Source organism: Erinaceus europaeus, chromosome 13 (assembly GCF_950295315.1).
Source record: "Erinaceus europaeus chromosome 13, mEriEur2.1, whole genome shotgun sequence".
Taxonomy (NCBI): domain Eukaryota; kingdom Metazoa; phylum Chordata; class Mammalia; order Eulipotyphla; family Erinaceidae; genus Erinaceus; species Erinaceus europaeus.
In genome coordinates, this window is record NC_080174.1 from 5,748,470 (window position 1) to 5,774,690 (window position 26,221).

Here is a 26,221-nt window from a genome sequence, read left to right on the forward strand (position 1 = left end):
TGGATCCACACCCCCAGCTTGATTCTATCCCTAGTGGAGCAGGGCTCTGGGGAGGTGAGGTTCCAGGACACGTTGGTGAGTTTGTCTGTCCAGGGAAGTCAGGTTGGAATCATAGTAGCATCTGCAACTTGGTGGCCGCAAGACAGAAATATACAAAGCAGGACAGAGAAAAAGAAAGTGGGAAGGGGAAGCAGAGGAGGAGAAAGACAGAGAGACACCTGCAGCCCTGCTTCACCTTAATGAAGCTTTCCCCCTGGGAAATGGGGACTTGAACCTGGGTCCCTGAACACTGTAACATGTCTGAACACAATATTCTCACAACCAAGTTCTTAACTCCTTAAATTTCCCTCCTGTCCCTTTTTCCTTTCCCCATTCTCTCTGTCTCTTCCTTTTCCATAAAATATAAAAGATACTGTTGGGGAGGGCTCCACAGAGTTCTGGTGGTGGGAAATGTGTGGGGTTGTACCCCTCTTATCCTATGGCTTTTGTCAGTGTTTCCTTTATTTTATCTTATTTTTTATATTTACTTATTCCCTTTGTTGCCCTTGTTGTTTTATTGTTGTAGTTATTGTTGTCATCGCTGTTGGATAGGACAGAGAGAAATGGAGAGAGGAGGGGAAGACAGAGAGGGGGAGAGAAAGATAGACACCTGCAGACCTGCTTCACCACCTGTGAAGCGACTCCCCTGCAGGTGGGGAGCCTGGGGCTCGAACCGGGATCCTTATGCCGGTCCTTGTGCTTTGCGCCACGTGTGCTTAACCCGCTGCGCTACCACCTGACTCTCCAGTGTTTCCTTTTTTATAAATAAACATTCTTGTTAATTAAAAAAAGAAAGATAAAGTAATCCTGGTGGGCTGCTAAGGTTCTCATGTTTGACCCCAGTTCTGTGCGCATCCTTTAGAACGCACTAAAATCATACCTCTGCCTCCCTGCCTTCCCGCCTTCTTTCTCCTCCACAGGACTTTTCAGGCATTTTTATTTATTTATTTATTTATTTATTTATTTATTTATTTATTTATTTATTTAAGAAAGGATTAATTCAAGCATTTTTAATAATCCATTCTGTTCAAATCTAAGTAACCCTCTTGGATACCCATTGCAGTTCATAACACCACCACTAGGCGGTGGTAGAGGGTCATGCTGTAGGAGAGGAAGGAGGACGAGTCTCCCTTTTTTCTTTTCTTTTCTTTTCTTTTCTTTTCTTTTCTTTTCTTTTCTTTTACTTTCCTTTCTTTTCATTTCTTTTCTTTTCTAATTTTTTTTATTTAAGTAATGAGACATTAACAAAACCGTATTTCAAAGTTAACCCAATTACCAAATAATGTGATAATAACAGTAACTATCCATTGTCTTCTTGAACCCTAAGACAGCAGGAACCTCATACTTGCCTTTTTTTTTTGCCTTCAGGGGCCTGGGTGTTTGCACTAAAAATCCACTGCTCCTGTTGGCCTTTCCCCCCCCCCCTCCCGATATATATATATTTGGTAGGACAAAGAGAGAGGGGAGGGGAAAACAGAAGGACTGACACCTGCAGACCTGCTTCACCCCTTGTGAGGCAACCCACTGCGGGTGAGGAGTGGGGGCGCCAACAAGGCCCTTGTGCTTCACACCGCGTGTGATCTACGGCACCTCCACGGCCGCTGAGCCACCCACCCCAGTCACTGTCCTCTTTCCTAAGGAGATGCGGAGCTGCCCGGCCCTCCCAGAGCAGTGCTCGTGGTACGGTGGGTAAGGGCCTGGGCTCTACCTGCCCCACTAGGGAAAGAAAGAAGCAGGCTGGGGGCATGGACCCACCTGCCAACACCAGCAGAGAAGCAATGACAGAGGCCACTTTCTGCACCCCAAGAGGAAGTTTGGTCCATTCTCCCAGAGGAGGAAAAATCTTCGGGGAAGATGACTAGAAGGCTCTGAACTCCAACTCCATGAGGACCCAAAGAGGGAAGCGGAAAAAGGGAAGGGCATTCAGAAGTAGTGACTTAGAAAGGAAGAGTAGGCAGGACCATAGAAAAAACACACAGTAACATAGATACGGCTATAGAATGATTGTCAACCCACATCTGTGACCTTGGGAGAACCACTGCAGTTTTCAATGGAGGGAAAGGGGACACAGAGCTCTGGGGGTGGGAACCGTGTGAAATTATATCCTTGTTATCTTATAATTTGTGAATCAAAATTAAATCACTAATAAATTCTTTGAAAATGGTTAATGGGAGATCTACATTAAATAGAGTAGTCAGACAAGGCCAGTCTGAAAATCTGCCTTTATTTGTGAATCTGAAGGAACAGAAGGAGGCAGTTTGAAAACTTGGGGAACCTCTTTACAGGTGGAGACACAGAAATCGGCAAGAACCCCAAACAGAGCATGCAACTGGAGGGAAGCTTGAAGGAGTGCAACATTTGTTTTATTTGTTCAACAAATAAATACATGCACAGTGCTTCAAAGAAAGGAAGAGATAAAGAGACAAAGAGAGGAAGGAAGGAAGGACATGGGCTCCAGAACCAGAAGCCCAGGCTCACGCCTTGCTCCCCCACTAAGCTCTGTGGTGGCGGACACACACCTAACCCCCAGGCCCGCAGCTTCTTGGGAGGATGAAGGCCCCCAGAGCACCCTCGCAGGTTTGCTGGGCAGGATGGACATAACAGCTTGTCCAAGGCTTTTACAGATGCTGGACTCACAGACAGAACGGATCAACAGACGACAGCTATGCTAGCGGTGTGGCTATGACAGCACCGGGACAGGTCCCAGGGCACCCAGCATCTCCTGGTCTCCAGAGGCTAAAACAGCGGGCAGATGAGGGCAGCCAGGAAAGGGAGCAGTCGGGGACTCTGGGTGCCATCAGGGCCTCGGACAAGCACAAAATCATCACTGCTGGATCGACATCCATAAAGATTATTTTATTGTAGAGAGGGAGATGAGAGGCACGGAGGGAGACATAACCGCAGCACCGCTCCATCACCGTGGAGTTTCCCCAGCGCAGTGGTGCCCCCAGGAAGGTCAGGGCTCAAACCCAAGGCCACATGCATGGCCAGGGGTGACCTCCTCTACCTGTCTCCTGGCACCGTGGAAGGGACAGGTAGATTGGCCATATAATGAGTAAAGGAAAAATACCTCAGTTCCACAAAATTGTGTGTTATTAACTAGGAAGAAAATACTTATGACATAATTCAGTAAATGCAGGCATTAATTCTAAGTTTGACAAACTGGTCTATAAAAAAAATTTACAAGGGGCCAGCCAAGGGTGTACTGGTTAAGCATACGTGTTAGCAAACACAATGGCCCAGGTTCAAGCCCCCAGTCCCCAGCTGTGGGGGAAGTTTCATGAGTGGTGACGCAGGGCAGCAAATGTCTTTCTCTCCCTCTCTATCTCCCCTTCCTGTCTCAGTCTTTCTCTCTCCTTTTCTGTCTTCCCTTCCTCTCTCCATTTTTCTCTGTCCTATCTAACAATGTCAACATCAATAACAATAATAACTACAACAACAATGAAACACAATGGCAACAAAAGGGTAAATAAATAAAAAATCCATATTTCTTGGGAGTCGGGCGGTAGCACAGCGTGTTAAGCGCACATGGCGCAAAGCACAAAGACAGGCGTAAGTATCCCCAGCTCCCCACCTGCAGGGGAGTCGCTTCACAAGTGGTGAAGCAGGTCTGCAGGTGTATATTGTTGTTGCCCCCCCTGCCCTCCCCTCCTCTCTCCATTTCTCTCTGTCCTATCCAACAACAGTAACAACAACAATAGCAACTACAGAAATAAAAAACAAGGGCAAGAAAAGGGAGTAATATATTTTTTAAAAATCTGTATTTCTCCCAGTCCTGGAACCTCTGGGACTTAGATTGTATTTCTTCCTGCTTCTCCTCTTGATCCCTGCCCTGTGATCCTGCCCCTGCTGCCCTCAACCAAGTCAGAGCAAGAAGGGCCACCGCCATGTCCCGCCCACCCACCCCCTTTTTTATTACTGATTTAATAGAGATTCGAAGAGTTGTTGGGTCTCCGGGGAAGCAGCTCACAATTACGCGCTCAGTGCAAATCAGCAACCGCCCCGCCAGAGCTTCAGGCCGCCTCCCTCCTCCTCCGCCCTGAGCCAGGCGCCACAATGGTCACAAACGCCAACAGCGAGGTCGTCACCGAATGTTTGCAACTGCATTGGTCTGGCCGTCTGTGCTGCACAGTATTTGTTTGATTTGCATTTAACATACGCGTGAAAGCATCTGGCAATGGTCTTTCTGATTTATTGCACAAATCATGAACACACCCAGTTGTATTTTACCCCCAAATCACTAACGGCATCATTTTAGTGGGAAGGTGAGCACGTGCCACTGAGCATGTGGTTCCACGGCATCTTCATCCCGCTGCGCATCAACAGGCATTGAGGCTGAGCCCACATCTTTTCTATACTGAAGGGAGAACTTTTAAACTACAAAAGAAAAAAGTGGCAAACCACATGATAGGGAGATTAACAGAGTCAGACAAAATATTTTGTATTTTTAAACACTTCCAGACATGATCAGGGCTAAATCGTATTGTATTCAAAAGATAGCAGTAGTCATCTCTATCAAGACAGTAGCACAACCTTATGGGAGGAAAGAAACAGATACACAATGTTTGAAACTGCATGATGCACCAACAGACCATAATCACATGAGAAATTGAGAAGGGAGGAGGACATCTAGAGGAAGAGAGTCAGAGAGACACCTGCAGCCCTGCTCCACCCCTCGTGAAGCTTCCCCCACCTACCTAATCACATGCAGGTAGAATGTGAGTCAAAGTCACATTGCAAACATTGTAATATTGAAAAGGCAATAAAATAGCTCTGATTAAGCTATCTGGGGATAATAGAACATAAAACCATCCAATGAATAAAACATAGGAACTAATATAAGGAGTAGTGTTCAAACAAGACAGGTAGAAGTTGCTCATGTGGTGTTAGATTTCAGTCCATCCATTTTCATTCCATTAATTGTAAAGGGATGTTTTCAGTGACAGGGAAAGACATCATCTAAGGAGAAAGTGATTCTTTCTTTGAGAAGGCATAGCAACACAAAGTGTGTCTGCTCCTAACTAAAAGCTCCAGAAAGTGCAAAGTCAATGCAGATTTAGATACCGGCAGAGATCAAGGTAGAAAACCAAGTCCAGGAACAAGATAAGCAACAAAGAAATCCAGGTTGGAAATAAGAAGTGCATTGCTCACCGTTTACTGACGATATGATAATATGCCTTGAGAACCCCCCCCCACCAAAGACGTCACCAAAGTACGGGAAGTAATTAATCAATCCAGTAAGGCAGCTGGATATGAACATCAATACATGCAAATCTGTGGTGTTTCTATATACAAAGAAGGAGTCATAGGAAAGGGAACAGGACTCAATACCATTTACAATCAAACTCAGAAAGATAAGGTACATTGGAGTGAATTTCATGACTGAATCTCATAATGAAGACTCTAGGACATTGTTAGAGAGAAATCGAGGGTGACACAAAGGGATGGAAGGACAGTCCTTCTCCCGGGTTGAAAGAATAAACACTATCATAATAGTCATCCTGCCAAAAGTAATCTGCACATTCAGTGCCATCCCTGTCAGAATCCCAATGGCATTCTTCATGGAAATTGAACCAATATCAAATAAAAGTGGATCAAAGACCTGACTATTAGACCAGAAGCCACAAAATAGATGGAAAAAACCAGTGAAACATTATGGGACCTGAGCATCAAAGATATATTTGGAGACTCAACCCCATAAGCCTGTGAAATGAAATCAAGAGTAAATAAATGGGACTACATCAAACTAAACCACTTCTGCACATTGAAAGTAAACTACACAAGGATAACCAAGCCCCCCAGTAACTGGGAGAAGATATTTTCACATCACACATCAGATTGCTGTGTGATTGATAACAAACATGAATAAGAACTGATACAACTCAACAAAAGAAAAAATAACCCAATAAAAATTTGGCCAAAGAACTAAACAGATAGTTTTCTTAAGAATAGATACACATGGGAGTTGGGTAGTAGTGCAGCAGGTTAAGCACAAAGCACAAGGACTGCTGGTATGCTTCTAGTTCTGCTTCTGGGATTTAGTTCTGCTTCTGTTACATTGCTTGACACTGTGGTCTATTTACATGGTCTTTTCTGTTACATTGGTTTGGTCTCACTCCCCCCCACCCCCGCCTCTGGGAGATTTGGTTTAGCCCTTGCTAATTTCGCGCTTCTCCCTTCTCCCTGCCCCCTAGCCTAGGTACTTCCTGAGTTCCGGTGTAAGGATCCCAGTTCAAGCCCCCGGCTCCCCACCTGCAGGGGAGTAGCTTCACAGGTGGTGAAGTAGGTCTGCAGGTGTCTATCTCGCCCGCCCCACCTTCCCCTCCTCTCTCCATTTCTCTCTGTCCTATCCAACAGCAATGAAATCAATAACAACTACAACAATAAAATGAGGGCAACAAAAAGAGAATAAATTAATATTTTTAACAAATGAGAGATACACATGGCCCACAGACATATAAAGAAATGATCTGCTTCGTTTATCATTGGAGAAATGCAGACTAAAATTACCCTGAGATTCCTCCTTATACCTGTGAGAATGTCGTATAGCAACAGAATAGGAACTGTCAGGAGTTGGCAAGGTTGTGGAGACAAAGGACGGCTACTACACTGCTTGTGGGAATGGAAACTGGGGCAGCCCCTCTCAAAGATGGTATGGAGTCTTTATACAATTGAAAGTGGGATTACTTTGCCTTCCAGTAATGCCACTCGTAGGCATTTACGCAAAAGGCATGCAAACATCATTTGAAGGAACATATGCTCCCCTATGCTCATACCTGCATTATTCTTACTATGGGAGAGAAGTAGCCTACCTACAGATAGCTGGATAAGGAGTTTATAGGGGGTGGTGGATTGGGCGGTAGCGCAGCAGGTTAAGTGCACATGGTATGAGCACAGGTACCAGCACAAGGACTGGCATAAGGATCCCAGCTCGAGCCCCCAGCTTCCCACCTGCAGAGTGGTTGCATCACAGGCCATGAAGCAGGTCTGCAGGTATCTCTGTTTTCCTCACCTCTCTTGATTTCTCTCTGTCTTATCCAACAACAACAACAACAGCAGCAGCTATAACAATAATAACAGTAACCACAACAAGGGCAACAAATGGGCAAAAAGGCCTCCAAGAGCAGTGGATTTGTAGTGCTGGCACTGAGCCCAAGTGATAATAAGCCTGGATGCAAAAATAAAATTAAATTAAAATTAAAAAAAGAATTTATGGGATATCTAACCCATGAAACACTACTCTGCAATCAACAAAGATGATCTCATGTCCTTTAGGACAAAGTGAATGGAATTGGAGGTGATTCTTCGTAGCAAAATATCTAAGGGGTGGAAGACTACAGATGGCTTCACTCATGTGCAGGAGCTAGAGAAATGAAAGATTGCAGCCCCAAAAATGAAAGGATGAAAAATTCAGCCCAGAGGCAGTGGAATCACACATGTGCAAGTCTTTATAACTGCAAGGATGAAAAAACGGAGAAGTGGTCCGGGAGGTGGCACAGTGGATAAAACGCTGGACTCTCATGCATGAGGTCCTGAGTTCAATCCCTGGCAGCACATATACCGGGTTATGTCTGGTTCTTTCTCTCTCTCCTATCCCTCTCATTAATAAATAAATAAAATATTTAAAAAAGAATAAAAAACGGAGGAGAAAGTAAAGAAAGAGAGAGATAAAGGAGAAGGAAGAAGAGGAGGGAAAAGAGATCACTTGTTCTTCTGAAAGGAGTCAAGGATCAAGTTGATAGAAAATCAGAAAGGCTAGAGAAATTCCGAAGAGCACAGATTCATTCCACCTCCTTAGCTTTCTAGAATATTTCACCTCATAATATCATTATATTCAAAACCACAGATAAGAATTGACAAGGCACTAACTTCTGATCTAAGAAACCAGCTCAACCCACTGAAAAATCAGTGAAGTTAAGGAACACATGGTATGACCAGAACAGAAAGCAGCACAAATCAACCACCAGAGCTGACCCTGCTGAAGAAGACATATTAGGGGCCCTCAGAAAGCTGTAGCCACAGTTCTTACCAGAGGTCTAACAAGACGGGATAATGCAGTATTCCCATCTGACTGCTGGGTCGGTTGTATAGCACCAAGGAGCCTTTTCTCCATCAGGGTTCCGGCAGAAGTTCCCAACCAGATTTCTGAAAAGGAAGTGACCATTAGCCTGACTTTCCAAAAAAGCCAAATCAGGTATCCAGCTCTTTCACCCTTCCATTTCACAATGTAAACTGAAAGCCAAGAGAATCTTCTTTTTCTTTTTCCTTTTTCCACTAGGCATGTTTCATACAGAGAAGTTTTGTCAACTGCTACATGACAGACGATTGAAAGACAGACTAAAGCACACTGGCTCACACATTTCAGGGATGGGAATAGTGGGGAGCCACAGCTAGTGTTTGTAGGACAGACATTGTTAGTGCTGGATTTTTTTTAACATTCTCTCAGTAATTTATAGTAATTGGGGGTGAGCCAAGTGAATCATAAATAAACAGGTAGGACTCCACAGAAGGATGGCACAGGACCTGCACTTCATGTTGGAAACACAAAGGATAAATTCACTTTTCTTTTGCCACTAAAGTTATTGCTGGGATCCCTTACCTGCACACAACTCCACCACTCCCAGCGACATTTATTTGTTTGTTTGTTTGTTTCTTTTAGAGACAGAGAGAGAGAAACGTGACGAGAGAGAAAGAGAAAGGTAGACACCTGCAACACTGATCCATCACACATAAATCTTCCCCCCTGCAAGTGAGGACTGGGGGCTTGAACCCAGCTCTTTCTGCATGCATGTTCACTCTGTGAGGTGTGCCATCGCCAAATCCCCACAAAGGATGATCTCTAACTGCTCCTAATTCAGTGCTGAAGCTTTCTAGTCATAGAAGAAGTGAGTCCCAGAAGTTTCCTCTGACCATAGGAACTTCTTGAGCATTTAAGAGGGACAAAAGCTATGACTAGGACAGACATCATTTGAGAGTTAGTGAGTGGAGACATCTGGGTGGGGGCAGGATGGGCAAGTCTAACTATTTCAGAGGAAGCTGCTACTGCTTTGGTGAACACCCATATGTGGGGTAGTGATCTAACAGGGGTACCGTTCCTTTTTCTCTCCATTTCCCTTGCCTGAACATTGATCACTTATCATTCCAGAATACATGCAGACAGTTGTCTCCTGTTCACTGGAAGGCAATGCAAGCCAGTGGAATTTTCCACAGCATAACATGTGAAGGGCAGTAGGACACGTGAGGACTTACATGGAGGGATGCTTCTCCGGGCTAAAGTCATGTTTGTGAGGGGACTGCGCACGCCAGTTCTGACAGGTGTACCCAGACATAGTTGTGGACACGTAACCTCGGTAGTTCTCACCTTTTCCCTTCAGACACTGATCTGTTGGGTGAGAAGATAGTAGTCGTTATTTGAATGAGCAAAGAAAAGCATAATAGAGACTTGTCATTTTTCTGGGAAATGACAAAGATTTAGAGGAAGTAACGCTTTCTTCTGTGCCGCAGCTATTCAATCAACTTGCTTCAATGTCTAATGCTCTGCCCCACTAAAATCCATGGTAGAATTTAGCCAGAAATAAAGACATTGTGTAGATGTTCCTTCTCTCTTCCTTTTGTTCACATAGATACAGGTGTCAAAAGTCAACACCTGACTTCTTATCAAAGACCAAAGACCTCCATATATACACACAATGCACATTCACTTCCAAAGGCTTGACCTTGAATGAATAAATGGGGCTATGTGACACACAACACTCCTTTTCTCAAAAGCAAACAACACAGACTACTCAAAAACAGTGTCTCATACACACACACACACACACACACACACACACATGGATTTCTCTAGTAAAACATAAAAAGTGCCTAGGAAAAAAGATGTGTATTCAGTGTGAAGATGTCTTTCAAAAGAAGCAAGATTAGAAAAAACAGAATGAATTCTGAAGAGCTTCATTTTGAGGTAAGATTGTCAGAGTTAAACAGAGCTGGCAGGATCTCCAGTTTTTCTGATCTGGAATGTGACAAGGTCCTTTCAATTGGATGAAATAAGGAATTCCTGTGCAAAAAGAGAGTTCACGATCCTGCAGGGGAGTCGCTTCACAAGCAATGAGGCAGGTCTGCAGGTGTCTGTCTTTCTCTCCCCCTCTCTGTCATTCCCTCTCCATTTGTCTCTGTCCTATCCAACAAGGGTGACATCAATAACTACAACAATAAAACAACAAGGGCAACAAAAGAGAATAAATAAATAAATAAATAAATATTATAAAAAGAAAAGTTGCAAGCCAATTGTAAAAAGCCTATGAGAATCATTGGCTGAGAGATAGTATAATAGTTATAGAAAGATCTTCCTGGCTGAGGATCTAGGATCTTGCGTTCAATTCCAGAGACTACCATAAGAAAAAATTGAACAGTGCCCTGGTGAAGAAGAAAAAAAAATGAGAGAGGAGAAAAGAAAAGAGAGAAAGATAGGTAGAAAGAAAGGAAGGAAGGAAGGAAGAATGATAGGTAGGAAGAAAGAAAGAAAGGAAGAAAGAAAGAGAGAAAGAGAGAAAGAAAGAAAGGAAGGAAGAAAGAAAGGAAGGAAGAAGGGCAGAAAGAAAAGAAGAAAGGAAGAAAGAAAGAGAAAGAAAGGAAGGAAGAAAGAAAGGAAGGAAGAAGGGCAGAAAGAAAAGAAGAAAGGAAGAAAGAAAGAGAAAGAAAGGAAGGAAGAAAGAAAGAGAGAAATAAAGAAAGAGAGAAAGAAAGAAAGGAAGAAAGAAAGAAAGAAAGAAAGGAAGAAAGAAAGAAAGAGAGAAAGAAAGAAAGAAAGAGAGAAAGAAAGGAAGAAAGAAAGGAAGAAAGAAAGGAAGAAAGAAAGAGAGAAAGAAAGGAAGAAAGAAAGGAAGAAAGAAAGAGAAAGGAAGGAAGGAAGAAAGGGGCTGAGTGGCAGCGCACCTGGTAGAGTGCACATATCACAGCACTCAAGGACCCAAATTCAAGCCTCCCTGCCCATCTTCACCTACAGGGGAAGCTTCACAAATGGTGAAGCAGGGCTGTAGCCGTCTCTCTGTCTCTTTCCCTCTTTGTCTCTCACTTTCTTCCAACTTCTGGCTGTCTCTATTCAATAAATAAATGAAGATAATAAAAATAATAAAAAGAAAAAAGGGAGGGAGGGAGGTGGAAAGGACGGTGGGAGGAAGGAGGGAAAAGACGGGATGAACTCGGGGCCTTCTGTGTGTATAATACAGCTGAATTGACGGGATGAACTCGGGGCCTTCTGTGTGTATAATACAGCTGAACTGACGGGATGAACTCGGGGCCTTCTGTGTGTATAATACAGCTGAACTGACGGGATGAACTCGGGGCCTTCTGTGTGTATAATACAGCTGAACTGACGGGATGAACTCGGGGCCTTCTGTGTGTATAATACAGCTGAACTGACGGGATGAACTCGGGGCCTTCTGTGCGTATAATACAGCTGAACTGACGGGATGAACTCGGGGCCTTCTGTGTGTATAATACAGCTGAACTGACGGGATGAACTCGGGGCCTTCTGTGCGTATAATACAGCTGAACTGACGGGATGAACTCGGGGCCTTCTGTGCGTATAATACAGCTGAACTGACGGGATGAACTCGGGGCCTTCTGTGCGTATAATACAGCTGAACTGACGGGATGAACTCGGGGCCTTCTGTGCGTATAATACAGCTGAACTGACGGGATGAACTCGGGGCCTTCTGTGCGTATAATACAGCTGAACTGACGGGATGAACTCGGGGCCTTCTGTGCGTATAATACAGCTGAACTGACGGGATGAACTCGGGGCCTTCTGTGCGTATAATACAGCTGAACTGACGGGATGAACTCGGGGCCTTCTGTGTGTATAATACAGCTGAACTGACGGGATGAACTCGGGGCCTTCTGTGTGTATAATACAGCTGAACTGACGGGATGAACTCGGGGCCTTCTGTGTGTATAATACAGCTGAACTGACGGGATGAACTCGGGGCCTTCTGTGTGTATAATACAGCTGAACTGACGGGATGAACTCGGGGCCTTCTGTGTGTATAATACAGCTGAACTGACGGGATGAACTCGGGGCCTTCTGTGTGTATAATACAGCTGAACTGACGGGATGAACTCGGGGCCTTCTGTGTGCATAATACAGCTGAACTGACGGGATGAACTCGGGGCCTTCTGTGTGTATAATACAGCTGAACTGACGGGATGAACTCGGGGCCTTCTGTGCGTATAATACAGCTGAACTGACGGGATGAACTCGGGGCCTTCTGTGTGTATAATACAGCTGAACTGACGGGATGAACTCGGGGCCTTCTGTGCGTATAATACAGCTGAACTGACGGGATGAACTCGGGGCCTTCTGTGTGTATAATACAGCTGAACTGACGGGATGAACTCGGGGCCTTCTGTGCGTATAATACAGCTGAACTGACGGGATGAACTCGGGGCCTTCTGTGCGTATAATACAGCTGAACTGACGGGATGAACTCGGGGCCTTCTGTGCGTATAATACAGCTGAACTGACGGGATGAACTCGGGGCCTTCTGTGCGTATAATACAGCTGAACTGACGGGATGAACTCAGGGCCTTCTGTGTGTATAATACAGCTGAACTGACCCTTGGACACATTATTATTTCTTTTTCTCTTGTTTTTCCCCTTTCAGCAGCCTCCGCAGTCCTCTCTGATGCAGGCATGTCCAGTGTTACCTGCCCAGAGGCACTGAAGCCAGAGAGGACCTGGATCACAGTAGGTCTCCGAATATTGCTGGAGAACACCTGACTTCCTGGCGGACCTTGAATTCTAATGCCTGTTATGTCTCTGCTGCACTATTTTTCTTAATTACTGACAGGATCGACCTTCCCGTGGTGCATCCCGTGAGTCCCCATTCATTGGGGAAACTGACGATCCTTCCTAGCCGACTGAATCCACATGGATCCCAGTCACTTTCAAAGCCAGCAACAAGCAGCTCAACCTGACGCTGTTGACTGGCTACGGAAGAAGGGCAAACGCTAGAAGAAGACTGACAGCTCTGACTCATACCAGGCATGTCAGAACTTCTTTGTGATCTCTGTAGTTCTGTCTCCGGCCCCCAGGGGGTGTTTTGGCTGCACCAGAGGAGACACAGACAGTGGTCAACAGGCCTCCAGGCTGACATGATGCCTGCCTTATCTGATGGCCCTCAACTAGGCCTCCATCCTTGGGGTGAGCCCAGGATTACCAGAGTAAACATAAAGTGTGATATGCTCACCGTGTTTGGAGATGACAAGTCTGATATAGACAGGCATACACATACAGATCATAAACATCTTCAAGACATGCAGAACTGAATGATCTCTCTCCTGCATGTCCTTGACATGTTTCTGTCTACCCAGGGATGTTTATATTTGATATGGCTGTGTGCGCACATGCCCAATAAATAGAGGGACAGTGGGCCCACAAGGAGGGTGAAGCGGGCATGTGCAGGGAGACTTTTTGGCAGAGTCCTGAGGTGAAACAAAACTCGGATCCCCAGCATCTATAGATCCCAGCACAGCTTTTGTTTTGTTTTTTGTTTTGTTTTGTTTTGTTTTGATAAAAGGCTAATGAGGCCACAACCCAGCTTCCTCGCTGCTGCTTCTGGACCTGCTCTATGGGGTGGACAACAGGCTGGAAATTATCAAACACAGGGGCTGGGTGGTAGCCCAGCGGCTTAAGCACACATGGCGTAAAGCCCAAGGAATGGAGTAAGACATAAGGACCCCGGTTCAAGCCCCTGGCTCCCCACTCTTCACAAGTGGTAAGGCAGGTCTGCAGGTGTCTGTCTTTCTCTCCTCCTCTTTGTCTTCCCCTCCTCTCTCCATTTCTCTGTCCTATCCTACAACAACAACAGCAATAACAACCACAACAAGAGCAACAAGGGCAACAAAATGGGAAAAATAGCCTCCAGAAGCAGTGGATTTAGTGTGCAGGCACCAAGCCCTAGACTGGTGGCAAAAAAATAAACAAATACTTTATAAAAAGAAGAAATTATAAAACACATAGAATAAAGCATTGGCAGGAACTTTACATTCTATGCTTTAGAAATGTCTTCAGAGACTCAAGTTCAACAGCAAGGAAAACAAAAATAAAAGTAAGTCAATTACAGTAATTAAACTGAAAAGATTCTGCATAGCAAAGGGAACCATTACCAAAAAAAAAAAAAAAATCCTACAGAATGAGAAAAGGCACACAGTAGATTAAAAAAAAAAACTAACCTAGAAACAGGGGTCGAGTGGTAGCACAGCAGGTTAAGTGCACATGGCACAAAGTGCAAGGACCAGAGTAAAGATCCTGGTTCGAGCTCCTAGCTCTCCACCTGCTCGGGGTTCGCTTGACAAGCGGTGAAGCAGGTCTGCAGGTGTCTATCTTTCTCTCCCCACTGTCTTCTCTCAATTTCTCTTTGCCCTATGCAACAACAATGACAGTAATAAGAACAACTAACAACAAGAATAATAAACAAGGAAAACAAAAGAGAAAAAATGGCCACCAGGAGCAGTGGATTCATAGTGCAGGCAGCGAGCCCCAGCAATAACCCTGGAGGCAAAAAAAAAAAGAAAGAAAAAGAAAGAAAAGAAAAAGAGTAATAACAAAAACACACAAAGAGCTCACCAAACAACAACAACAAATTAGAAAACTTGGGAGAGGATATGAACAGAATCTTCACTTAGGAAGACATCCAGACAGCCAACAGAATGTGAGGAACTACGTAGTCACTGGCTACCAGAGAAATGCAAATAAAGATGACAATGAGATAGACTTTATACCTGTGAGAATGTCATACATTAGAATGGAGGGACATTGGAGTCCTGGTGCATCTCGTAGGCACCAGTCCTCACTGAGGTCCGTGTGTCAAAGACTAGACTGTAATGGATCCACCCGCCAACACCCATGTCCAGCGGGGAACCAGTTACAGAAGCCAGAACTCCCACTTTCTGCTCCCCACAGTGACCCTGGGTCCATACTCCCAGAGGGTTAAAGAACAGGAAAGCTGTCAGGGAAGGGGATGGGCTGTGGAGTTCTGGTGGTGGGGACTGTGTGGAGTTGTACCCCTCTTATCCTATGATCTTGTCAATATTTCCATCTTAGACTAGATTATAAACCATTAAGCCCCAAATAAAATAAAATAAAATAAAATAAAGCTATTCCTAAAAGACTACATGAGGATTAAACAAATTAATAAAGAAACAGTACAGGGGAAATGGGCGGTAGCGCAGTAGATTAAGCGCAGGTGGGGCAAAGCGGAAGGACCAGCATAAGGATGCCTGTTTGAGCCCCGGGCTCCCCACCTGCAGGGAGGTCTTTTCACAGGTGGTGAAGCAGGTCTACAGGTGTCTGTCTTTCTCTCCCCCTCTCTGTCTTCCCCTCCTCTCTCCATTTCTCTTAGTCCTATTGAACGACAACAATAATAACTACAACAATAAAAAAAAAGGGCAACAAAAGGGAATAAATAAATATTTTTTTAAAAAAAGAAACAGTACAGGAGGCTGGGTGGTGGCGCACCCAGTCAAGTGCACAAATCACCACGGAGCACAAAGACCCAGGTTCAAGTCCCCACTCCCCAGCTGTGGGGGGGGGGGAGATTTACAGGCAGTGAAGCAGGTCTTCAGGTGCCTGTCTGTCTCTCCTACTCTCTATCTCCCCATCCTCTCTCAATTTCTTTCTGTCTTATATAATACAAATATTAGGGGAAAAAAAAAGGAAAAATGGCCGCCAGGAGCATGGCTTCATAATGCTGGAACCCACCAAGCTCCATAAAACAGAGGCAAAAAAATATATTTAAATAATAATAATAAAAATAATAGGAAATGAAGGAAGAAAAGAAGGGAGGGAAGGAAGGAAGGAAATAAAAAAGAAAGAAAGAGTGGAAGAAAGAAACAGTATTTGGGACATAAAAATATTTTTAAAAAAAGAAAGAAAGGACAGACACAACTCTTGGGCTTTGTTTTTGTTTTGTTTTGTTTTGTTTTGCTTTTGCCTCCAGGGTTATCACTTTGGCTCGGTGCCTTCACTATGAATCCACTGCTCCCGGAGGCCATTTTTTCCCTTTTCGTTGCTTATCCTTGTTGTGGTTGTTGTTGTTGTTATTATTGTTGTTGTTGTTAATGCTGTAATTGTTGTTAGATAGGACAGAGAGAAATGGAGAGAGGAGGGGAAGACAGAGAGTGGGAGAGAAAGACAGACACCTGCAGACCTGCTTCACCACCTGTGAAGCGATTCCCCTGCAGGTGGGGAGCTGGGGGCTCGAACCGGGATCCTTACACCGGTCCTAGCTGTGTGCCACCTGCACTTACCCTGCTGTAGGCCCCTCTTGGGGGGTTTCTAAGAAGCTCTAGCCACAGTCCTTACCAGAGCTGTCACAGGAGGGCACCAGGCAGTACTCCCACCTCACTGCAGGGTTGGTTGTGTAGCACCAGAGAGCACTGGATCCATCAGGGTTCCGGCAGTAATTGCTAACCAGATTTCTGAAAAAGAAGTGAGCAGGTTCTGACTTTCTCCAAGGCTAGAGTAGTGAGAAGGTCCTCGATTCTTTATTTATCCTTTTTTTTTTTATTGTTGTAGTTATTATTGTCATTGTTACATAGGACAGAGAGAAATGGAGAGAGGAGGGGAAGACAGAGAGGGGGAGAGAAAGACAGACACCTGCACACCTGCTTCATCACCTGTGAAGTGACTCTCCTGCAGGTGGGGAGCCGGGAGCCTGAACCAGGATCCTTACAATGGTCCTTGCGCTTTGCATCATGAGCACTTATCCTGCTGCTCTACCGCCGACTCCCTGATTCTTTGTTTATAATGACAGTCTTAGAACACTAATGTGGGTGGTCCTGCCACTGTCTGTCATGATGATATTGGACTCGGATTCCTACCCAGTTAAAAATAGACAATCATGTGGGGAAAAAAAAGTTCAATGAGCCTTAAGCAGATAGAGTGGCATTCTGTAGACTGGTACCATGGATGTTTCTTTACGATACATCTTGAATTACATCCTTGATAGTGTACATTGAAGGAGTTTAATCCCTCCAGACTCCTTCATTATGGAAACGCAGTGGGCATTTTCTAACTGTTCCTACTCCAGTGCTTATATTTTCTGGTCATAAAAGTGTTTCAGTCCTGAAATGAAAGTGTCCTCCAACCACAGACTTTAATGGACATTTAGTGGTGACTTGCCAAAAATACTTGTGGGGACAGATTCAGGCTTAGAATTATGAATGAAGAGATCTGGGGGTAGGGGTCAGGTGGTGGTACACCTGGTTGAGTACACCTGTTACAATGCACAAGGACCCAGATGGGAGCCCCCAGTCCCCACCTGCAGGGAGACATCCTCACAAGCGGGAAGTAGGGTTGCAAGTGTCTGTCTCTCCGTCTCTCTCCCTCTCTATCACTCCCTTCCTTCTTGATTTCTGGATGTCTCTATCCAATAAATAAAGATAATAAAAGAAATTTTAAAAGGGGTCAGGTGGTGGCACGCCTACTTGAGTGCACATGTTTCAATGTACAAGGACCTGGGTGCGAGCTCCCGCTTCCCACCTGCAGAGGGAAAGCCTTGCAGGGGTCTCTCTGTCTCTCTCCCTCTCTATCTCCCCCTTCCCTCTCGATTTCTGACTGTCTCTATCCAATAAATAAAGATAATACAAAAAATTAAAATTAAAATAAATTTAAAAGGAGAACTCTGGAGTAGGGCCCAAGCTGGGAAAGCCTTAATTAATTCAGAGGAACTTGAATTTGCTGTTGGGGATCCCTGCTTATGGATCAGTGATCAAATAATATCTGCGTTCTCTGGCCTTTCCCTCCCTGATGCCTGGCTATCTGCTATCAGGGAATACATGAATGATCAGGTGTCCTGAGTATTGAAAGGAAACGCTAGTCAGTGGGCTTTCCCCCAGCCTGCAGTCTACTGCAGCTAGGACCCCTGGGGACTTACATGGAGGGATGCTTCTCTGGGCTAAACTCATGGCCGTGAGGGGACTGTGCACGCCAGTGCTGACAGGTGTACCCAGATGCAGTCGTGGAAACATAGCCTCGGTAGTTTTCACCTTTTCCCTTCAGACACTGATCTGTTGGGTGAGAAAGCAGTGGGTCCTCATTTGAGTTAGGACAGAATACAGACACACACATCCTTGTGACATATATGGATTATGCTTGCCTAAGGTAACAGCACAGGGTTCACAGCCTATCACCTTTTTTTATTATTACAGTTCCACAGAATTTACACCTGGGAATCATTCATCTTCTTCAGAATGCAAGTGTCTTGTTATCTGCAGAGCTTGTGTTTGTTTGTTTCTTCTCTTTTTCACTTAGACACCCATGGCAAGTGTCAGCGCTGATTCCTCCTAGCAGCTCTAGATCGACACAAGTGTTTGAAGCCCAGTTTCATTCTGAGGAAGTAATCCTAACTGGACATATATGACTGAATGACAGCAAATGCTCTTTAGTAAGCAACACTTGCACACTGTAAGCGCCGTGCTTACCCACATGTGCTACCGCCTGCCCTCCCCAACAACCCTGCTTTTTTTTTTTTTAACCAAAGCACTGTCAGCTCTGGCTTGTTTGGTGCAAGAGCTTAATCCTGGGACGTCAGAGCTAGCTCCAGGTATGAAAATCTTTTGCATAACTATTATGTTATCTCCCCTGTTATTCCACAACTTTTTTTTTTTTTTTTGCCTCCAGGGTTATCACTGGGGTTGGGTACCTGCACTACTAGTCCACTGCTCCTGGAGGTTATTTTTCCCCCTTTTTGTTGCCATAGTTGTTTATTGTTGTCGTTGTTACTATTATTGTTGTTCTTATTGCGGTCATTGTTGTTGGCTAGGACAGAGAGAAATCAAGAGAGGAGTGGAAGACAGAGAGGGGAAAAGAAAGACACCTGCAGACTTGCTTCACAGCTTGCAAAGAGAGCCTCCCCCTTCAGGTGGGGAGCTGGGGGCTTGAACCAGGATCCTTACCCGACCCAAGTTCAACAGCAAGGAAAACAAAAATAAAAGTAAGTCAATTACAACTGAAAAGATTCTGCATAGCAAAGGGAACCATTACCAAAAAAAAAAAAAAAATCCTACAGAATGAGAAAAGGCACACAATAGATAAAAAAAAAAAAAGCACAGTAATAGGGGTCGAGCAGTAGCTCAGCAGCTTAAGTGCACATGGCACAAAGTGCAAGGACCAGAGTAAAGATCCTGGTTCGAGCTCCCAGCTCCCCCACCTGCTCGGGGGTCGCTTGACAAGCGGTGAAGCAGGTCTGCAGGTGTCTATCTTTCTCTCCCCACTGTCTTCTCTCAATTTCTCTTTGCCCTATGCAACAACAATGACAGTAATAAGAACTACTAACAACAACAATACTAAACAGTAAGGAAAACAAAAGAGAAAAAATGGCCACCAGGAGCAGTGGATTCATAGTGCAGGCAGCGAGCCCCAGCAATAACCCTGGAGGCAAAAAAAAAAAGAAAGAAAAGAAAAAGAGTAATAACAAAAACACACAAAGAGCTCACCAAACAACAACAACAAATTAGAAAACTTGGGAGAGGATATGAACAGAATCTTCACTTAGGAAGACATCCAGACAGCCAACAGAATGTGAGGAACTACGTAGTCACTGGCTACCAGAGAAATGCAAATAAAGATGACAATGAGATAGACTTTATACCTGTGAGAATGTCATACATTAGAATGGAGGGACATTGGAGTCCTGGTGCATCTCGTAGGCACCAGTCCTCACTGAGGTCCGTGTGTCAAAGACTAGACTGTAATGGATCCACCCGCCAACACCCATGTCCAGCGGGGAACCAGTTACAGAAGCCAGAACTCCCACTTTCTGCTCCCCACAGTGACCCTGGGTCCATACTCCCAGAGGGTTAAAGAACAGGAAAGCTGTCAGGGAAGGGGATGGGCTGTGGAGTTCTGGTGGTGGGGACTGTGTGGAGTTGTACCCCTCTTATCCTATGATCTTGTCAATATTTCCATCTTAGACTAGATTATAAACCATTAAGCCCCAAATAAAATAAAATAAAATAAAATAAAGCTATTCCTAAAAGACTACATGAGGATTAAACAAATTAATAAAGAAACAGTACAGGGGAAATGGGCGGTAGCGCAGTAGATTAAGCGCAGGTGGGGCAAAGCGGAAGGACCAGCATAAGGATGCCTGTTTGAGCCCCGGGCTCCCCACCTGCAGGGAGGTCTTTTCACAGGTGGTGAAGCAGGTCTACAGGTGTCTGTCTTTCTCTCCCCCTCTCTGTCTTCCCCTCCTCTCTCCATTTCTCTTAGTCCTATTGAACGACAACAATAATAACTACAACAATAAAAAAAAAAGGGCAACAAAAGGGAATAAATAAATATTTTTTTAAAAAAAGAAACAGTACAGGAGGCTGGGTGGTGGCGCACCCAGTCAAGTGCACAAATCACCACGGAGCACAAAGACCCAGGTTCAAGTCCCCACTCCCCAGCTGTGGGGGGGGGGAGATTTACAGGCAGTGAAGCAGGTCTTCAGGTGCCTGTCTGTCTCTCCTACTCTCTATCTCCCCATCCTCTCTCAATTTCTTTCTGTCTTATATAATACAAATATTAGGGGAAAAAAAAAGGGAAAATGGCCGCCAGGAGCATGGCTTCATAATGCTGGAACCCACCAAGCTCCATAAAACAGAGGCAAAAAAATATATTTAAATAATAATAATAAAAATAATAGGAAATGAAGGAAGAAAAGAAGGGAGGGAAGGAAGGAAGGAAATAAAAAAGAAAGAAAGAGTGGAAGAAAGAAACAGTATTTGGGACATAAAAATATTTTTAAAAAAAGAAAGAAAGGACAGACACAACTCTTGGGCTTTGTTTTTGTTTTGTTTTGTTTTGTTTTGTTTTGCTTTTGCCTCCAGGGTTATCACTTTGGCTCGGTGCCTTCACTATGAATCCACTGCTCCCGGAGGCCATTTTTTCCCTTTTCGTTGCTTATCCTTGTTGTGGTTGTTGTTGTTGTTATTATTGTTGTTGTTGTTAATGCTGTAATTGTTGTTAGATAGGACAGAGAGAAATGGAGAGAGGAGGGGAAGACAGAGAGTGGGAGAGAAAGACAGACACCTGCAGACCTGCTTCACCACCTGTGAAGCGATTCCCCTGCAGGTGGGGAGCTGGGGGCTCGAACCGGGATCCTTACACCGGTCCTAGCTGTGTGCCACCTGCACTTACCCTGCTGTAGGCCCCTCTTGGGCGGTTTCTAAGAAGCTCTAGCCACAGTCCTTACCAGAGCTGTCACAGGAGGGCACCAGGCAGTACTCCCACCTCACTGCAGGGTTGGTTGTGTAGCACCAGAGAGCACTGGATCCATCAGGGTTCCGGCAGTAATTGCTAACCAGATTTCTGAAAAAGAAGTGAGCAGGTTCTGACTTTCTCCAAGGCTAGAGTAGTGAGAAGGTCCTCGATTCTTTATTTATCCTTTTTTTTTTTATTGTTGTAGTTATTATTGTCATTGTTACATAGGACAGAGAGAAATGGAGAGAGGAGGGGAAGACAGAGAGGGGGAGAGAAAGACAGACACCTGCACACCTGCTTCATCACCTGTGAAGTGACTCTCCTGCAGGTGGGGAGCCGGGAGCCTGAACCAGGATCCTTACAATGGTCCTTGCGCTTTGCATCATGAGCACTTATCCTGCTGCTCTACCGCCGACTCCCTGATTCTTTGTTTATAATGACAGTCTTAGAACACTACTCCCTGATTCTTTGTTTATAATGACAGTCTTAGAACACTAATGTGGGTGGTCCTGCCACTGTCTGTCATGATGATATTGGACTCGGATTCCTACCCAGTTAAAAATAGACAATCATGTGGGGAAAAAAAAGTTCAATGAGCCTTAAGCAGATAGAGTGGCATTCTGTAGACTGGTACCATGGATGTTTCTTTACGATACATCTTGAATTACATCCTTGATAGTGTACATTGAAGGAGTTTAATCCCTCCAGACTCCTTCATTATGGAAACGCAGTGGGCATTTTCTAACTGTTCCTACTCCAGTGCTTATATTTTCTGGTCATAAAAGTGTTTCAGTCCTGAAATGAAAGTGTCCTCCAACCACAGACTTTAATGGACATTTAGTGGTGACTTGCCAAAAATACTTGTGGGGACAGATTCAGGCTTAGAATTATGAATGAAGAGATCTGGGGGTAGGGGTCAGGTGGTGGTACACCTGGTTGAGTACACCTGTTACAATGCACAAGGACCCAGATGGGAGCCCCCAGTCCCCACCTGCAGGGAGACATCCTCACAAGCGGGAAGTAGGGTTGCAAGTGTCTGTCTCTCCGTCTCTCTCCCTCTCTATCACTCCCTTCCTTCTTGATTTCTGGATGTCTCTATCCAATAAATAAAGATAATAAAAGAAATTTTAAAAGGGGTCAGGTGGTGGCACGCCTACTTGAGTGCACATGTTTCAATGTACAAGGACCTGGGTGCGAGCTCCCGCTTCCCACCTGCAGAGGGAAAGCCTTGCAGGGGTCTCTCTGTCTCTCTCCCTCTCTATCTCCCCCTTCCCTCTCGATTTCTGACTGTCTCTATCCAATAAATAAAGATAATACAAAAAATTAAAATTAAAATAAATTTAAAAGGAGAACTCTGGAGTAGGGCCCAAGCTGGGAAAGCCTTAATTAATTCAGAGGAACTTGAATTTGCTGTTGGGGATCCCTGCTTATGGATCAGTGATCAAATAATATCTGCGTTCTCTGGCCTTTCCCTCCCTGATGCCTGGCTATCTGCTATCAGGGAATACATGAATGATCAGGTGTCCTGAGTATTGAAAGGAAACGCTAGTCAGTGGGCTTTCCCCCAGCCTGCAGTCTACTGCAGCTAGGACCCCTGGGGACTTACATGGAGGGATGCTTCTCTGGGCTAAACTCATGGCCGTGAGGGGACTGTGCACGCCAGTGCTGACAGGTGTACCCAGATGCAGTCGTGGAAACATAGCCTCGGTAGTTTTCACCTTTTCCCTTCAGACACTGATCTGTTGGGTGAGAAAGCAGTGGGTCCTCATTTGAGTTAGGACAGAATACAGACACACACATCCTTGTGACATATATGGATTATGCTTGCCTAAGGTAACAGCACAGGGTTCACAGCCTATCACCTTTTTTTATTATTACAGTTCCACAGAATTTACACCTGGGAATCATTCATCTTCTTCAGAATGCAAGTGTCTTGTTATCTGCAGAGCTTGTGTTTGTTTGTTTCTTCTCTTTTTCACTTAGACACCCATGGCAAGTGTCAGCGCTGATTCCTCCTAGCAGCTCTAGATCGACACAAGTGTTTGAAGCCCAGTTTCATTCTGAGGAAGTAATCCTAACTGGACATATATGACTGAATGACAGCAAATGCTCTTTAGTAAGCAACACTTGCACACTGTAAGCGCCGTGCTTACCCACATGTGCTACCGCCTGCCCTCCCCAACAACCCTGCTTTTTTTTTTTTAACCAAAGCACTGTCAGCTCTGGCTTGTTTGGTGCAAGAGCTTAATCCTGGGACGTCAGAGCTAGCTCCAGGTATGAAAATCTTTTGCATAACTATTATGTTATCTCCCCTGTTATTCCACAACTTTTTTTTTTTTTTTGCCTCCAGGGTTATCACTGGGGTTGGGTACCTGCACTACTAGTCCACTGCTCCTGGAGGTTATTTTTCCCCCTTTTTGTTGCCATAGTTGTTTATTGTTGTCGTTGTTACTATTATTGTTGTTCTTATTGCGGTCATTGTTGTTGGCTAGGACAGAGAGAAATCAAGAGAGGAGTGGAAGACAGAGAGGGGAAAAGAAAGACACCTGCAGACTTGCTTCACAGCTTGCAAAGAGAGCCTCCCCCTTCAGGTGGGGAGCTGGGGGCTTGAACCAGGATCCTTACCCGACCCAAGTTCAACAGCAAGGAAAACAAAAATAAAAGTAAGTCAATTACAACTGAAAAGATTCTGCATAGCAAAGGGAACCATTACCAAAAAAAAAAAAAAAAATCCTACAGAATGAGAAAAGGCACACAATAGATAAAAAAAAAAAAAAGCACAGTAATAGGGGTCGAGCAGTAGCTCAGCAGCTTAAGTGCACATGGCACAAAGTGCAAGGACCAGAGTAAAGATCCTGGTTCGAGCTCCCAGCTCCCCCACCTGCTCGGGGGTCGCTTGACAAGCGGTGAAGCAGGTCTGCAGGTGTCTATCTTTCTCTCCCCACTGTCTTCTCTCAATTTCTCTTTGCCCTATGCAACAACAATGACAGTAATAAGAACTACTAACAACAACAATACTAAACAGTAAGGAAAACAAAAGAGAAAAAATGGCCACCAGGAGCAGTGGATTCATAGTGCAGGCAGCGAGCCCCAGCAATAACCCTGGAGGCAAAAAAAAAAAGAAAGAAAAGAAAAAGAGTAATAACAAAAACACACAAAGAGCTCACCAAACAACAACAACAAATTAGAAAACTTGGGAGAGGATATGAACAGAATCTTCACTTAGGAAGACATCCAGACAGCCAACAGAATGTGAGGAACTACGTAGTCACTGGCTACCAGAGAAATGCAAATAAAGATGACAATGAGATAGACTTTATACCTGTGAGAATGTCATACATTAGAATGGAGGGACATTGGAGTCCTGGTGCATCTCGTAGGCACCAGTCCTCACTGAGGTCCGTGTGTCAAAGACTAGACTGTAATGGATCCACCCGCCAACACCCATGTCCAGCGGGGAACCAGTTACAGAAGCCAGAACTCCCACTTTCTGCTCCCCACAGTGACCCTGGGTCCATACTCCCAGAGGGTTAAAGAACAGGAAAGCTGTCAGGGAAGGGGATGGGCTGTGGAGTTCTGGTGGTGGGGACTGTGTGGAGTTGTACCCCTCTTATCCTATGATCTTGTCAATATTTCCATCTTAGACTAGATTATAAACCATTAAGCCCCAAATAAAATAAAATAAAATAAAATATAGCTATTCCCAAAAGACTACATGAGGATTAAATAAATTCATAAAGAAACAGTACAGGAGGCTGGGTGGTGGCGCACCCAGTCAAGTGCACAAATCACCACGGAGCACAAAGACCCAGGTTCAAGTCCCCACTCCCCAGCTGTGGGGGGGGGGCGACTTACAGGCAGTGAAGCAGGTCTTCAGGTGCCTGTCTCTCCTACTCTCTATCTCCCCATCCTCTCTCAATTTCTTTCTGTCTTATATAATACAAATATTAGGGGGAAAAAAAAGGAAAAATGGCTGCCAGGAGCATGGCTTCATAATGCTGGAACCCACCAAGCCCCATAAACCAGAGGCAAAAAATATATTTAAATGACAATGATAATAACAACAACAATAATAAAAATAATAGGAAAGGAAGGAATAAAGGAAAGGAGGGAAGGGAGGAAGGAAATAAAAAAGAAAGAAAGAGAGGAAGAAAGAAACAGTGTCTGGGACTTAAAAATATTTTTTTTTAAAAAAAAAAAGAAAGGACAGACACAACTCTAGGGCTTTGGTTTCGTTTTTGTTTTTGTTTTGTTTTGTTTTGCTTTTGCCTCCAGGGTTATCACTTTGGCTCGGTGCCTTCACTATGAATCCACTGCTCCCGGAGGCCATTTTTTCCCTTTTCGTTGCTTATCCTTGTTGTGGTTGTTGTTGTTGTTATTATTGTTGTCGTTGTTATTGCTGTAATTGTTGTTAGATAGGACAAAGAGAAATAGAGAGAGGAGGGGAAGACAGAGAGTGGGAGAGAAAGACAGACACCTGCAGACCTGCTTCACCACCTGTGAAGAGACTCTTCTGCAGGTGGGGACCCAGGGGCTCGACCAGGATCCTTACACCGGTCCTTGCTGTGTGCCACCTGCACTTACCCTGCTGTAGGCCCCTCTTGGGGGGTTTCTAAGAAGCTCTAGCCACAGTCCTTACCAGAGCTGTCACAGGAGGGCACCAGGCAGTACTCCCACCTCACTGCAGGGTTGGTTGTGTAGCACCAGAGAGCACTGGATCCATCAGGGTTCCGGCAGTAATTGCTAACCAGATTTCTGAAAAAGAAGTGAGCAGGTTCTGACTTTCTCCAAGGCTAGAGTAGTGAGAAGGTCCTCGATTCTTTATTTATCCTTTTTTTTTTTATTGTTGTAGTTATTATTGTCATTGTTACATAGGACAGAGAGAAATGGAGAGAGGAGGGGAAGACAGAGAGGGGGAGAGAAAGACAGACACCT

At 44.7% G+C, this 26,221-nt stretch overlaps 1 protein-coding gene across 4 annotated transcripts in view; it reads right to left on the reverse strand.

Annotated features, from left to right (window-relative positions):
• Positions 1-4,215: 4,215 nt before the first annotated feature.
• The window catches only part of LOC103107969 (plasminogen-like), a 44,206-nt gene continuing 22,200 nt past the window's right edge, over positions 4,216-26,221 (reverse strand). For all 4 annotated transcript variants that reach the window (XM_060205232.1, XM_060205231.1, XM_060205233.1 and 1 more), the window contains 8 exons: positions 25,926-26,041; positions 22,893-23,025; positions 21,279-21,394; positions 17,976-18,108; positions 16,403-16,518; positions 9,289-9,421; positions 8,069-8,184; positions 4,216-4,416 (listed from right to left, as the gene is read on the reverse strand). In XM_060205232.1, coding sequence (XP_060061215.1) covers positions 8,076-8,184; positions 9,289-9,421; positions 16,403-16,518; positions 17,976-18,108; positions 21,279-21,394; positions 22,893-23,025; positions 25,926-26,041 — 856 coding nt within the window. In that variant the 3' untranslated portion in view covers positions 4,216-4,416; positions 8,069-8,075. The remainder of the gene's footprint in view (positions 4,417-8,068; positions 8,185-9,288; positions 9,422-16,402; positions 16,519-17,975; positions 18,109-21,278; positions 21,395-22,892; positions 23,026-25,925; positions 26,042-26,221) is intronic.